Here is a 15,998-nt window from a genome sequence, read left to right as displayed (position 1 = left end):
GCTTTCTACATAGCATGTTATGCATAGCACTAACTTTGATATGCAAATGTAGGATATCACGTGACTTATTAACATATACGGAAACGCTGCTGAGATCAACCTGGCACACTATAAATCAGCATACTATAAGGATATTCACCACATGATAATGTTGTAGGGGTCAAATGCCGGGGCTAAAATGACCACACACAAGGGTTCATTCCTTGAAAATACTTTATTAACTATAAAAAGAAACCCTGCAAATATACAAGTAATATAATAAATACAATGCATAAAAACAGTATTAAAGCATGGTTTAAAAGTAATAACGACGATAATATAAAATCATATGTATAATATACATGTAACTCTTCTCTTAAGTGACTTAAACTATGAAATACAGATATACTCGTAAAAGTATGAAATATACTTATTATTGCAGCGTAAATAATAATAATACTAATTAATACTAATAATTAGATCTTAAGAATAAAACTAATATTGCTTACCCTAAGAGGGGTTTTATAATTACTACCAATTGGTATAAAGGTGAAATACCTTTAAACGTTGGAACACTGTAAATGAAATATAAATGTGATGTAAATGACTGTAAGTGTATATCTAAAGTGAAATACTTTAAATAATGTTTTAACTATATAATGATGTAATCTTTCCCCATTTCAAACTATCAACTTATACTTTAAAGAAAATCAACATGGCTGCCACTTTAAAACAAAGACTAATTCCATGAATATAATTATAAACATACCTGATAAATAAACTGTCAAACCACTATTGAAGAAGCTTCAATATTTACATCTAGCAACACTTGTATACTAATAAATACGCAATACCGGTTAATAACCTTTATATAACCAAGGAGAGGAAAAGTGTCATCCTTTGCATATAAAAACTTTAGGATGAATGTCCCAAGGAAACTTTCATACAACAACTCACTAGACAAATAGGAAAGGTTAAAGTTGAAGATATGGTGAGTGGAACTCACTACAGACCAGGTACAGAGTGGATAGTATAGGATAGGTTTAAAGGGATAGTACAACCATTATTAGTTTATATTAAGTGCAGATTAAAATGACTAAAAACCAACTGACTATATATATTAAAAATATCACTCTGTCACAATAAGAGGAAATCAACCTGGAACACTATAAGACATTTACTTACCTTGAAACAATCAAATTTGGATGGTACTAAACTCTATTACTATGATTATGGAGGGGGGCATGCAATGTCAAAATACAGGTCTTAATATATACATATTAGTGAAAAACAATGTTTATTTCTCTTTGTAAATATGTAAATAATTTCCTGGTACATTTGTATTTTTATAAGTTGAGAAAAGATCATATGGATGGTACTAACCTCTATTAAGTGACTTTGTGTGTGGAGGGGGAGACGGGGGGCATGGGGCGAGGGGTGATATTCTATATTAAAATATGGTTCTTTATACAAAATTCCAAATATCATGTTACCTATAACTGAAAAGCACGTCTATTGCCCTTTTCAAATATGTAAATAGCTCTCTGGCACATTCATATTTACTCACCTTGAAAAACGACCAAAGTTGGATGGTACTAAAATCTATTGCCATGATTGCGGAGGGGGGAGTATTCAATGTTAAAATACGGATCTTAATCCGAAATTTCAGATACCATGTTAGTATTACTGTAAAATATGCTTATTTCATATATATATAAATAAATATCTGGCACATGTTTAAAGTGCACATAAGATGGGCTTGGAAACTTTTGGATATGTGTAGCCAATGGTTACAATATCAACTTTACGGCAAGTTCACACCAATCTGATTGAAATTAATTCAATTATCTTCACTCAAAGTCGTAATAATGGACCTCTCGTAAAAACGACTTTGCCAATTATCGAAAACACTCTTAATCCCCTCAGACGCCAGTGACGTCACAGTGACTGAATGCATATTCGGAATGTTTATTCCTTAATTACCTATATACAGCCGGCGTGTGTACTCATTAACACCTGACTGGTTCCTTAATCCCCCTTAGTTCCTTAATTAAATAAAACAATTGACTACAGAATAATTTGTTTTGTAATTCATTTTAATGTAAGATTCAATTTAGAATTTGTTTCTCATGACAGCAATTTTAATACCCTCTAACATTGTGTGCAGTCCAAATGATCAGAGATACATTTTCATCAAAAGAGTAGTGTGGTTCTAATTTCCCCGAGTAAAAAAGTACAGGGGTAAAAAGATGTGGTCACGCAAATTGTATCATAAAAGTCAAACATGAATGAAAAGCGATTTGTAAATGACGATCCGTTATCGTCGTAGGCTTATTTGACTTCATTACTCTGAAATAGACCGTAAAAATGAAATGCGAAAAAATATCTCAATATACAGTACAAATAAATTTTGTTGGTAACCATCTAAATGGAATAACAGACAGATTGAGAAGTGTCATCTAACTATCTTTGTGTATTGATAATAATAGTCGTGTCGTTAACATCAGTCATTAATTAATCAATCCGACTAAACTTATACAGACTTGGGGGTCATTAATTAATTTACATCTCGGTGTTAGCAGTGATTATTAGTGGGATTAAGAATGCTGATTAGGTAATTTTCTTTTTTACGCCGGCCAGATCAAAGGCATCACTCTAGGTGGAACAGTGCGTAGTACCTACAAATGAACTAATGGTAGAATCGTACACACACATATTTACTGTATAAAATAATTAAATTTTACTCATCAGTTGTTTATAATTATTATTTAATTTTTGTGTTTGTGTAATCAAGTAGGATCGCATTATTTGTTGACTGGCGTTTAAACAACATTTAATTGACTTGATATGAAATATTCTTTATAATAGTATTTTACAATTGCATTGACAGTTTAATCACTCACCAAACGGCATCAGGAACTCTGCGTATTTAATATGCATGTCCATGAATCTCATGAAATTTTCGCGCCAAAGTTTAACCTCAGTAACTATGCCCGTAGTGCATGGAACCGTACATGGCAATAAGATTCCCAACGTTGATTGGCTGAGAAATGAGGGTGATCTATGCATGCTCATCGGAAAATTCCATATTCGCTGTGAATTTCAAATTGAGTTACGATACAAGTTGTTCTTTGTGTATAGAAATGGTTATTATTATTATGTATAGCTAATAATGAATATATCGACAATTGACTGGCATCATTTGTATTTCTGTACTTAAGTTTGGGATATCCGCAAGTATTACGGGGTTATCCAAATTTCCGGTAAATGCGCTAATTGCTTGAGTCATCTTCATTTGACACGTGGCCTATTTAAACAAAGGCAGCTTAAATTGATCTAAGGCATGATACGGCATTTTAAATTCACTCTAAAATATTCCAATCACAAATGTCTAATCTATACCAATGAAAGACGATAATTCTGTGATTATGATTAGGCCAGTCACGTGGTAATTGGACCATCAATAGACGCTTGTCCGGTTGCCGTGTGTATTGATAGTGCTATATTGTACAGACAGTGAGATATTGTATAGATAATGTATATCCTATGTGTAGTGCCAGTGACGTCACCAGCCTATCAACCAGATTAAGGTCGTAATTGTCGGATACTTAAACGTTAACAGCGGACTTAATTTTAATCAGATATAGTAACCATGGGCTATACGTACATTAAATTTAGATTTTTGATCTTACGTGGTCTTTAAAATGTCAAAATACAGGACTTAATACGAATTTCCAGTTATCGTGTTATACATCACTGGAAAGAAGTTTCTATGGCTCTTCGAATCTATCAGTTATTTCCTGGCACATTCATGATTACGTACTGTGTAGAAGCTTGAAGGACAAACGAGATGCAGCAGAGCGCAAATATAAAATGTAATGAGAGAAATGTAAAATGTATATACGTCAAAAAACAGCATTTTCCAATAAAACATTTGTCATTTGACACATTATATTTGACGTTTTACATTTAACTTTGGATTTAGAGGTATTTTGACTTCATCATTACCGGTATTAGGACTTTGTACATTGTACTTTTTACATATAAACAATGGAAAAAATATTTTAGCAGAGCATTTAATATTGGCAGCGATACCCTTCCATAGATAATTCTGTGATATACTTATAATGAAGAAACAGAAAAATACATATGTCCAGTAATAATCTTGAATATATGATAACAGCTTCACAAATAGTAAGATATTAATAAAATAAACTGACTATAGATAATAGGAAATATATGATTAAATGTATCTTGTAGAGGAAAATATTCATATTCAATATCGATAATAGGAGCAGAAAAGGGATTATATATGCCTATCTTACACTCACACTTGTAATTTTTGTTTGTGGTCAATGAAGTTTAACAAGAGTAAAATCAGTAAACCTACACAATGAATGCAAATCTGAAAATTATCTCAATGAATTGTTGTGGGCAGGGTTAGTCATGCAAAAGAAGCGGTCTTTTTGATAGGGCAGACATTGTATGTCTTTAAGCAACTATATTATTATAGAGCTTGGATTAAATGAAGAAATGATCACGAGAAATTACATTTAAATTGTTATCTCCAAGCACTAATACTCTCAAAACAAAACCATTTATTATCTCGGAGAATCGATATTAACAATCTGGCATTGATCATCATTATTTTTAAAATAATTACTAAAACCACTGAAGCATATGTTTACACTATTTATTTACAGTAAAACTAACTCCGTTACAGCAGAAAGCTTTTAATTTTTATAAGAAGAATTCTATGTCTATAGAGATAGTAAAAGAAGATGTTCTACAGAAGATAAACTTCAGAGTGAAGAATAAGGTTTGTATAAATCAGAATGTTTGCATAAATGCTAAGTTAAAAGTTTCAGGAATAACATTTTTAGGAACTGGGTAATGTTTTTGTTTCCTCTTTATACTTGTCTACTAAGTACCACACCTACCTAACATGTAATAGCACCAGTTTTTGCATTTAATTTAGAAGAAGTATATCAAATAGTTCATCTCGGTATTTCATCAACTTTTTTGCAATATTATTCAACTTGAATGAATCTTAAATTGTTACCCCATCCATACCATCCAGATCACAACCTTCTCTGTATTTATTTATCAATATAAACACCAATAATTGATAGTTAAACAAATTAATCTGGTAATATCAATATTTTTTATGAGAAATCGAGATGCTGGCAAAAAATATATGATAATCATTTTATTCGAAAAGCCATCTTTGTCATTTGAATCAAGATGTGCAATTTTTTGTATCTATTGTTAAACATTTTATATTTTTTCAGCGTGTGTTAAGAGAAGAGGTGAAAGAAAAATTGAAATGGAGTGTTGATAGATCGTCGCCTAGCAACAAAATACGGGATCTTATGGCATGGACTAAAGATATCATGAAAGATATTGCTTATCAACAACGAATTTTGAGTAATTTTATTGCAATATGTCTGACAAAAGGATGGTAAGACATTTTAGAGGACAAAAGATTGTAATTGCCTTGGAATTGTCGAAATGATTTCACATCTTTTTCTTCTTCAGAACCTACTTAGGGATGAATATTGAAAATGGCTTCGTCGGTCCCTCTGTCTTGATTTTATTTCTGGAGCAAATGAATCTTTGTACACACATCTACCTGTTATAGTAGTTGTGCCTTTTTACTAACAAGCAATTTCTAGGATTTGATAACAATTTTTGTGTTTCTGTGGCAACAAATATGACTTTGTTTTTGATGTGCAATTTATATTCAGGGGCATACCTCTTAAACTATTCAAAAATGTCTTCATGATATAGTTTGTTTGGGTTGCAATTGTTATTCCAAAGCACATCTAAAAAAACATTCAAGACATCTTTATGAAACCTTATAAAATCGTGTTTTCATTCATAAATCTAGAACTGAACATATTATAACTTTTCAGTCTTTTTTTACACTTTGATAGCATAACATGCTAGTAGTAATTTGCAATAGAACTCAAATGTCCACAATAACTGGAGTTCCTTCTACTAGTTGCTATACATCTTGTAACTAGTATTTGTTTGTTGATTACCGATAATAATACGATAATACGAAGACTGTCTATGCCTTAAACATCCTAAAACATGCTCAAAGACGAAGACTGTCTATGCCTTAAACATCCTAAAACATGCTCAAAGACGCAGATAAGGTTAGTGGCCGACATAGACAAACGTGTATAGTATACTTGTTCTAAAACATTTATATCGGTAAAAAAATCTGTTTTTTTCAGGCTGTTATGGAACCATGCAGTAACTATATTAAGTTTTGCTATCAATACCTTAATGCTAGTTACCTGGAAGGCTAAGGCGTCATTGGAGACGCCGGGTATAATGGATAATACGACAGGTATACCACTATCAGTATTGGAGTAAGTACCAAATTTGTCACATTTATTGTCCCCCGGCTTTCGAAGAAAGCAGGGGACTATTAAAATCTGTCTGTCTGTCTGTCTGTCTGTCTCTGTCTGTCCATCCGTCTGTCTGTCCGTCACACTTTTTAGGACACAATAACTCTCTTTCTAATTGAGCTAGAATGTTCAAACTTGGTATAAATGTTTATTAGGCCAATGACTTGATGGAGTTCGAAGATGAGCATTTTCTGTTTAGGGTAAGCAGAGATAAGCAATTTGATTGGTTGATGCTTTGGGACACGATAACTTTAGTTCTAATTAAGTGAGAGTGATGAAACTTGATGTATAGTTTCATTACATCAATACCTTGACTAAGTCTGATAATGAGCATTTTCAGCTCAGGGTAAGCAGAGTGATAAGCAATTTGATTGGCCGAGACATTGAAACACAATAACTGTCCTTCTAATAGAGCTAGAATGTTCAGACTTGGTGTAGGTGTTTATTATGCCAATGCCTTGGTGGAGTTCACGGATGAGCATTTTCTGCTTAGGGTAAGCAGAGATAAGCAATTTGATTGGTTGATGCTTTGGGACATGATAACTTAGTTCTATTTAAGTGAGAGTGATGAAACTTGGTGTATAGTTTGATTATATCAATACCTTGACTAAGTTCGATGAGCATTTTCTGCTCAGGGTAAGCAGAGTGATAAGCAATTTGATTGGTCGAGACTTTTGGACACAATAACTCTCATTCTAATTGAGTTAGAATGTTCACACTTGGCGTAAGTGTCAATTAGGTGAATGCCTTGATGGAGTTTGAAGATTAGAATTTTCTGCTCAGGTTAAGCAGAGATCAGCAGTTTGATTGTTTGATGCTTTGGGACACGATAACTTTAGTTCTAATTAAGTGAAAGTGAGGACACTTGGTGTACAGTTTTATTATATCAATACCTTGATTAAGTTCGATAATGAATCTGATAGAGAGTGATGAAACTTAGTGAAAAAAATAAATATGTGTCATCTATTTATTTTGCAATTTCAGCGGGGGACATTAGCCTCACTGTTGGCTTGTTTATTTATGGGAGTCTGCATGCTTCATCCTGGATATGATTAATTCGCTGCATAATCTCCATATGGATTGTTGATGCATTTCACATGGTTGATTTTATGCATAGGTAATGCAGATCGTTGTCAATCATGTCAATTTTATAGTACAATCTCCTGGAATAAAGCTGTTTTACCCACCCCCTTATATGCCTTATAGAATGAAATGTCTCTGATTGCCTTAGAATAATTTTGAGTTCTTTATAATTTCAGTCCAGTACCATCTATTATCAATTTGGGTAAGACTAATTATGAGATAGCGCTGAAGACAATGGGAGGTACACATAATATTCTGGCGTTATTGGTACTCATCAGTTATTTTGTATGTAATCACCCTAGACTTCCTGATTTTAAGAGTATAATCACATCATGCAGGTAGGAATAGTTTAAGGTGGAATCAAACCATCTTGTACGCTAGGTTAATTACTACTCAAGACACTATTCAAATGCAACGAAAATGTATTGTTCAGAATATTTAAATTGACAAAATTAACCTGCTTTGAAAAAAAAACCCTAATATTTACCTATTATTTTTTATTATAAACAATACGATAAGGTTTCATAGAATCTTCACTTTTCATTTTTTTGTAAAAGGATATTATCTTTTTTAGCAGTTTTTCTTCTATATCAATTCTAAGACCTTGCTGTGTTATTTTTTAGAAATCGTTTAAAGAAGAAATCAGATGATGATGATCTAGATGACAGAAAGAAAGTTCATCAGTCAAAATTAGATGCCCAGTTTTTTAGTTTTACAACATTTTATTATGTGGTATGTTGACCAGAAAAGTAAAATATTATTTACCAATTCATGTTCACCAGAGAAAAATGCTAAATTATTGGAAGAATTGTTCATAATTTGTGTTTTATAGCAACAGATCAGTTGACATTTCAAATATTCCATAAACCAATAATTTAGGTCATATAGAAGAACATGACATATACAATAGAACCATAACAAATACTTGAAATAAAATGAGGAAGCTGATATCTATTATATTAATGTAATTTGTCTTTGGTGGAAAATCCGATAGTTTAAATGTCCGGTTAGTTTCGTTGTTTATTATCGTAACATTGACATACACAAGTCTTATTATGTTTTATGTCTTCAGATGTTTCTTGGTCTATCAATCGGAGGAACATTTACCAGTGGTTATTTTTTTGCCTTCCATCTGTTAAATATTGTTAATAATAATCAGTTATTGAGTGGAGTTATAAAGGCTGTAACTCAAAATGGTAAGTAGGCCATATTAAATTTGATATGCCATGTATATGGGTATATTAGCTGTTTCCCTCATCATTCATAACCTGGCATTATCATCTTTATTCAATATGATAATGGCTAGTATAAATAATGGCGATACCAGGGGTCCAAAACAATGTTGCTTATAATGGTAGTTTAGGAAATGAAATGAAATGGGGGTTTAAGGTCCTACTATTCTACTCCGACTGGTAGTTCAGGATCATAAAACAAGAATCGTCTGGGTCCCATTGCAAGTAGTATACCTAACTAGTGAAAGTTCTGCGGGGAGAATTTTAGTAACTGGATAGGGAAATACATTATAACTGATATTAGCTTCAACAATCAGGAAAGGGTTGCCATGACTGTTATGCTGTAACAGAATCATGAGGACGGACACGCTTGTTCTTCTATTTTCATGCGGAATGTTTTGTGTTTTCAATGAGACTCACTGTATTGATTATTATCCACAGGTAAATCATTGCTATGGGTAGCAGTGTTAGGTCTGGTAGTATTCTATCTATATGGTATAATAGGCTTTGCATTGATGAGGAGTATGTTTGATCCTAATGAGTATCTATACTGTAATACATTATGGCAATGTACAATAACTGTTATAAGATATGGTCTTATTGGTGATCTTTTTGAGGTAAGTAAAACATAAATGAATCCTAAAGCCAAAGCATATCCCAAATGTTGACATATTATTTTTGGGCTCACCCGTTGTGTGCTAGGAATAACACCCCGAACAATCGTAGAGTAAGTGTATCGCACCCTGTTCGATCAAGCCTTTCATCCTTATTATGGTTCATATAGTTGGGGTAGTCTTAGTTGGTAAAAGATAAACGACTATTGGTTTTATATTACATTTGTGGCGTCGCAATTGGGTAAGGGATTATTTGTTTTAGATGCTCATACGTTGCCAAACGTACAGCGTAATATACACATATTTCGATATCTGTCGATCTATATTTTAATGATACATATAATACACAGAGAATTCGATATTAAATTTTACAGGGCTGAAACAACATAATGTCCATAATGTTTCTTTCTCTGCATAATCAAAATATGTTACTACTACTGCTGCTCAATTTGTTGACCACATTTGACACCGGAGATCATGCTATCCTACTAAACCGACTCTAAATCCATTTTTGTATTACTGGAACTGCTCTTTAACTAATACGGTCATATCTATAATGTAAAACGCATCATGGTAATATCACTCGAAGTTTCTCTTAAAAATGTCATCTACAATATGGTGTGCCACAAGGCTCTCTTTTGGGAACACTACTTTTCAGGATGTACTCATCTCCTCTGGAAATAATTGTTTGACAACATGGCTTATCATTCCAACTGTACACCGATGACACACAATTATATATTTCTTTTAATCCATCTGCCACAAATCAGTTTGATAAATTAAGGATTAAGATGGAAAGTTATAACAACTTTGGATGACTGCTAACTTCCTCAAATGGAACGACAAGAAAATTGAAAAAACTTGATCAAACTTACTGACAATATGGGTCAGTCTGTGTTGGTGAAAGAAAAGTTTCTTCTTCCACTAGTGCTAGAAACAATGGAGCCATATTTGAATCAACCAAATTAGTAATATCTGTAAAACTATAACCATCTGCACAATATATAAAAGATTAAACAATCTGTAACTGTTGATACTGTTAAAACTATAATTAATCATCTTGTGACTAGAAGGTTGGATAATCTAAACTCTGTTTTTGTGTACCCTTAAAATTTCTGAACAAGCTTCAGATACATACTTCAAAATTCAACTGCAAGACTTATTCTCGAATTTCTTACTGCGATCATACATCTACTGCCCTGTTTAATCTTCATTGGTTACTAATTATTTTGCTATTAACTTTTACATGTTTAAATAAGGTTGCCATTTCTTATCTAAACTATCAGAATTACTTAATGTATATATTCCTTCTAGTCATTTACGATCCCACTGCCAGTCGAGCGAAGGTCTTGGTTTAACTCATATGGTGAATGTGCCTTTGTTTTACAAGCACTGCAGCTCTGGAACAAACCCACTCTTGATATCAAACAAATCACACCACTTTCTGTTTTTTAAGTCAAAAGTCAAGACTATCTTTTCACTCGAGCTTTCAACTAATTTTATGTCATATTATTATCATTATTGTTATATTTACATATTTTTTATCTGCTTGTTTTGTATTGTATTCAATCATGTTGTATTGTCTACTTGATGATGATGATAATGAAGATGCTGATGAATTAGATAACATGAAACTAGTTCAATAATTGTGCATGTATATTTTTTCAGGTAATGAATCCACATGACAATGAGAAAACATTTGAGAAGTTTGGCTTTGTTGTTATATATCATGTGTCTTTCTTTATATTTATCACCACCATTGGTCTAAACATTATATTTGGTATCATTGTTGATACTTTCTCAGAACTCAGAGATTTAAAGGTAAGTAACTTCTTTAATACACGTACAATCAATCAGGATGTGGATTCAGAGCTAGAATATCGATGTTCCCATCTGGATGTGGTCCAGGAAGTATCATCAAGGCATTCTCTTTGTCATGGGTAACACCTATAGACATGGAAAGCAGAACGTCCCTGGTCATCAAAAGATTGATTCCCTGTGTACTTTACTTTTACCAGTTTTGCAAGAAATACTTGACATCCGATACAGTACTCAAAATATCTAAGTACAGAACAAGGTCAAGCGACATGATATATCAATTTTCAGCTGTTGAAACACAGGGTCCAAATGAAATCAAGAAATAAATAAGAAATGCTCTTTCATTTCAGTCCCACTCAAAAGATACTGAATCATTGCATGTAAATTATTTCAATGCCTTTCCAGATTCGTGCCTAAGATCACCGTTCCTTATTTGAGAGATTTTGAATTCCTTGCACTATTGTGAAAGTCGAATTGTCCCATTCCGTTCAGTATTTAAAAAGATATGATGAACATTCCACATTCTCCATAGACGATAAGATCAAACGTTATCCCAAACGGCCAAAGTTCACTTTGATCAAATCGACTAACAATATGGTCGTTTTGGCGCTTATTGACATGTGATTTTCCACTAAAATCTTTTGATGAGCCTCTTTTTAAATCTAATTGAATCCAAACTGGGCGAGTACCCACCGTTAATATTTTAATCACATCAAAGATTAAAGTTTCATTGGAGACTATGTTAACATTTTATTTCTATATTTTGTAGTGGACAGCTGAATCAGATATGAGAGATACATGTTTTATTTGTAGCAGAAACAGTTATGATTTCGAACATCATGGAAAGGTAAAGATATTTAGCACACTTTCAATTGGAAACATTAATTACACACAGTCTTATAAAATGCCAAATCTATCTTCATATTTAAATTCATTTTACCTTTAACACCATTGATAATATAGTTTTCCTGACCTTTTTAGGGTTTTGATCATCATGTACGGCATGAACATAATATGTGGGCGTATATATTTTGCTTTATTCACCTGAATGGTACAAAGGTCAATGATTATACAGCTTTAGAAATGTATGTTTATAAACTGGTAAGTTGACTAATATTATAAAGTTATTTGCACCAATCTTTCTCTCCATTTATACGGTTGATACTTTTATAGTACCCTTAAGGACACCATTCACCATTTTATTACACCATTGGGTAATGAAAAGATTATGCTATAGGATGGGCATTTTGTGAAATGGAAAGCCGCTTAATTGAAGGCAAATTATATTAATGTCCAGTGTAAATCCATATGATGGTGTCACTGACTGGGGGATCACGTGGCTAAGTGGGTAAGACACTGGCTCGCTAGCCTGGAGGTCGGGTGTTTGATCCCTGCATTGGCCGAGAAAGTTCATCCAGATTTTCCGGCGTGGTTCCCCCTTGTCAGTGATGCAGGACGGAGGGCCTGACAAGGGCAGCTGTCTAGTCCTTCGGATGATATGGAAAACCGAGGTCCCGTGTATAGATTGGAATGCACGTAAAAGATCCCTTGGCTGTTGGAATTCGATATAAGAGTAGGCGACAGTGCTGCTGCCCGGGCAAAATTTACCTCATAGCACACTGTATGGCGTATGCCCGTCTTCATTAGCCCAGCATAGGAGCAGAACAGTAGGACGTTAAACCCCATTTCATTTCATTTCATTTCATTTCATTTGTGTCACTGACTTCCCCAGTTAGAACATTTCAGAGTGACGGACGCTATGTCAGTCACTCTGAAATGTTCTAACTGGGGGAAGTGCACATACCAAAAACTTTCACCATTTATAATTACACTGATGTGAAGTATGTTGTCAGTAAATATTTCAAACTATTTACAATTACAGCTTCAAAAAGAAAATTTTGATTTTTTTCCACTGGACAGAGCGTTATCTCTGTCAGCAATGGGTAAAGATTCAACCGAGTCTAAACTAGATGATCTCTTATATCAAGTTACAACAATAGTAGAAAAACAAAGAGTAGAGGTATAACTTTACATTACCATAATACACCATTTTTATACCCCACATTATATTGTGTGCATATTATGTCATCGCTCTGTCTGTCCGTCAACATTTCTGAACGCAATAGAAGATACAGTTTTTAAAATATTTTTTATACCCCACATTTTCAGGTGGATGTATTATGCTGTGTCGCCGCTGTCCTTCCGGCTACAATTTGTTTGTGGACACTCTACATCCACTACAGGTCACAATTTTTATCTGATTTTCATGAAACTTGAAATATAGGTCTATCTCCCAAAGATCTCGGTTCCTTTGGATATTGGCATGTATTGGACCATAACTTTGTGAATTATGGACCCTGATTGTACGAAAAATCATGATTTTAGCTTGTGGACACTGTAGAGGTCACAATTCTCATGATATTCGCACATATTGGATCGCACATTCCTGATTTATGGCCCCTGAGTCTACGAAAAATCGCGTTTTTCGCTTGTTGTCACTAAAGAGGTCACAATTATTATACTATTTAAAAAAACGTTCAAATATATCACTGTTACACCATAAGGTCAGTTGAGTTCAAATTGCGTGAAAATTGGGCTAAAACTGCCGGACAAAATGGCCACCCCTCATACGAATATAGGGTAAACATCTGATATATCAAGGTTCCGGACAAAATGGCCACCCCTTGTAGGGAAATTGTGTAAAAATATGGTATATCAAGGTTTATAACCCAAAGATCTTGGTTCTTTTCGATATTCACATTTTTAGCTATTTGTCCACCTAGAGGTCACAATTTTTATCCGATTTAAAAAACCGTTTAAATATATCAACGCTACACCTGAATGTAGGTTGAGTTCAAATTTCGAGAAAATCGGACCAAAACTGCTGGACAAAATGTCCGCCCCTCGTATGCAAATTATGTAAAAATATGGTACAACATGGTTGTGGACCCTCTAAAGGTCACAAATTTCATTCGATGGAACTGGAAATACATGTTTATAACCTAAAGGTCATGGTTCCTTTCAATATTCGCCCATATCGGAACATAACTTCATGAATTAAACAGTCATTATATATAATTTTCAAAAGTTAAATTAAGACAGCCGACATAATCCATAGCTTAACACAACAGATGACAATTATTATTATCAGTTCCTTTTCACCTATTAGTATGTAATTTCCCCATTTCAGAAATAAACATCCATTATTTAATCAGAGTTTGGGAGCACCCATGACAAATATTTCACTAAATGGACATCTGAACTGGCCCCTGATTGTATGAAAAATCGCGTTTTTAGCTTGTGGTTCCACTGTGGTCGCAATTTTTATCCGATTTAAAAAAAAACATTTGAATATATCACTGTTACACTGTAATGTTCAGTGAAAATCGGACTGAAACTGCCGAACAAAATCAACGCTCCTTGTACACAAATAGTGTAAAAAGTATGTTATACCAAGGTTGTGGACCCTCTAGAAGTCACAATTTTAATCCGATTTTGATGAAACTTGAAACGTATGTTTATAACCCAAAGATCTTGGTTCCTTTTGATATTCTATAACTTCCTGGGTTATAGTCCCTGATTCTACAAAAAATCGCGTTTTTAGCTTGTGGTCCCTCTAGAGGTCACAGTTTTTATCCAATTTAAAAAAAACGTTTGAAAAAATCACCGTTAAAGTAACGTTTTTCAGTTCAAATTTAGTGAAAATTGGACCAAAACTGCTGGACAAAATGGACCCTCCTTGTATACAAATAGTGTAAAAGTATTTAATATCAAGGTTGTGGAACCTCTAAAAGTCACAATTTTTCCCTGTCGCCTGTCCAACCTCGTGGGTTTTCTCCGGGTCCTCCGGTTTCCTCCGACTGCTAAAGAACCCTAAGCGCAAGCGAATTATTGAAATAAAATTAATCCATATGTTAGTCCCGAAATGACCTAGTTTGTGTTGAGTGGATGTTAAACCCCATTCCTCTCTCTCACAATTTTTATACAATTTTGATGAAACTTGAAATAACTTATAACCCAAAGAAATTGGTTGCTTTGATATTCGGGCCTATCAGACTGTAACTTCCTGGATTATGGTCCTAATTGATTGTAAGAAAAATCATGTTTTTTAGCTTGTGGATTCTCTAGAGGTCACAATTTTTATCCAATTTAAAAAAACATTTGAAAAAATCAGGGTTACCCTGTAATGTCGGTTCAGTTTAAATTTAGTGAAAATTGGACCAAAACTGCTGGACAAAATGGACGCTCCTTGTATACAAATAGTGTAAAAGTATTTAATACCAAGGTTGTGGACCCTCTAGAGGTCACAATTTTTATCCGATTTTGATGAAACTTGAAATATATCTTTATATCCCAAAGATCTCAGTCCCTTTCTGGATTATGGCCCCTGATTGTACGAAAAATTGCTTTTGTTTTTAGCTTGTGCTCTATCCATCTCTTGTAAAATGTGGCGTATCTTGCCTGGCAACTGCTGGTTTCAAATTTGATGGGAAGAATTGGGGTCATTAGAGGATGAACACTATTGATAGTTTGCTTTCTGTGAATATCCATGTTTTCCGTTTGGATAAGATGCAGTTGAGACAAAGCTACCTGGCTATATTTTAAAAAATAACAAAATTGACAATTCTGATGTACAGGTAACAATGATTTTGTGCAGTTATTACATTAAAACTTAGGATATGACATTTCCGAATGTTGGTTAAATTCCTATTAACAATGTGGCATTAAACGGAAGTCATCTAGAAATAGACGATTGCTCAATTACTGTTAATGGTATGGTCTTATCTACAGATCTATCTTGATTACCATAGGATTTTTATTCACCATTTATGAATTGCATGAGAAATGTGAAA

At 33.6% G+C, this 15,998-nt stretch overlaps 1 protein-coding gene across 1 annotated transcript in view; it reads left to right on the top strand.

Moving 5' to 3' along the window:
• Positions 1 to 15,998, top strand: part of LOC126815261 (inositol 1,4,5-trisphosphate receptor type 1) — a 173,504-nt gene that overhangs the window by 154,032 nt on the left and 3,474 nt on the right. The window contains exons 56-66 of the mRNA XM_056099399.1: positions 4,683 to 4,798; positions 5,271 to 5,440; positions 6,222 to 6,359; positions 7,658 to 7,819; positions 8,105 to 8,213; positions 8,554 to 8,677; positions 9,155 to 9,330; positions 10,996 to 11,148; positions 11,915 to 11,992; positions 12,127 to 12,246; positions 13,028 to 13,165. Of these exons, the coding sequence (XP_055955374.1) occupies positions 4,683 to 4,798; positions 5,271 to 5,440; positions 6,222 to 6,359; positions 7,658 to 7,819; positions 8,105 to 8,213; positions 8,554 to 8,677; positions 9,155 to 9,330; positions 10,996 to 11,148; positions 11,915 to 11,992; positions 12,127 to 12,246; positions 13,028 to 13,165 (1,484 nt within the window). The remainder of the gene's footprint in view (positions 1 to 4,682; positions 4,799 to 5,270; positions 5,441 to 6,221; positions 6,360 to 7,657; positions 7,820 to 8,104; positions 8,214 to 8,553; positions 8,678 to 9,154; positions 9,331 to 10,995; positions 11,149 to 11,914; positions 11,993 to 12,126; positions 12,247 to 13,027; positions 13,166 to 15,998) is intronic.

This window comes from Patella vulgata, chromosome 3, assembly GCF_932274485.2.
Source record: "Patella vulgata chromosome 3, xgPatVulg1.2, whole genome shotgun sequence".
Classification (NCBI taxonomy): Eukaryota; Metazoa; Mollusca; class Gastropoda; family Patellidae; genus Patella; species Patella vulgata.
The sequence above is the reverse complement of the archived record's forward strand: the minus strand, read 5'-3'. Positions and strand labels throughout refer to the sequence as shown.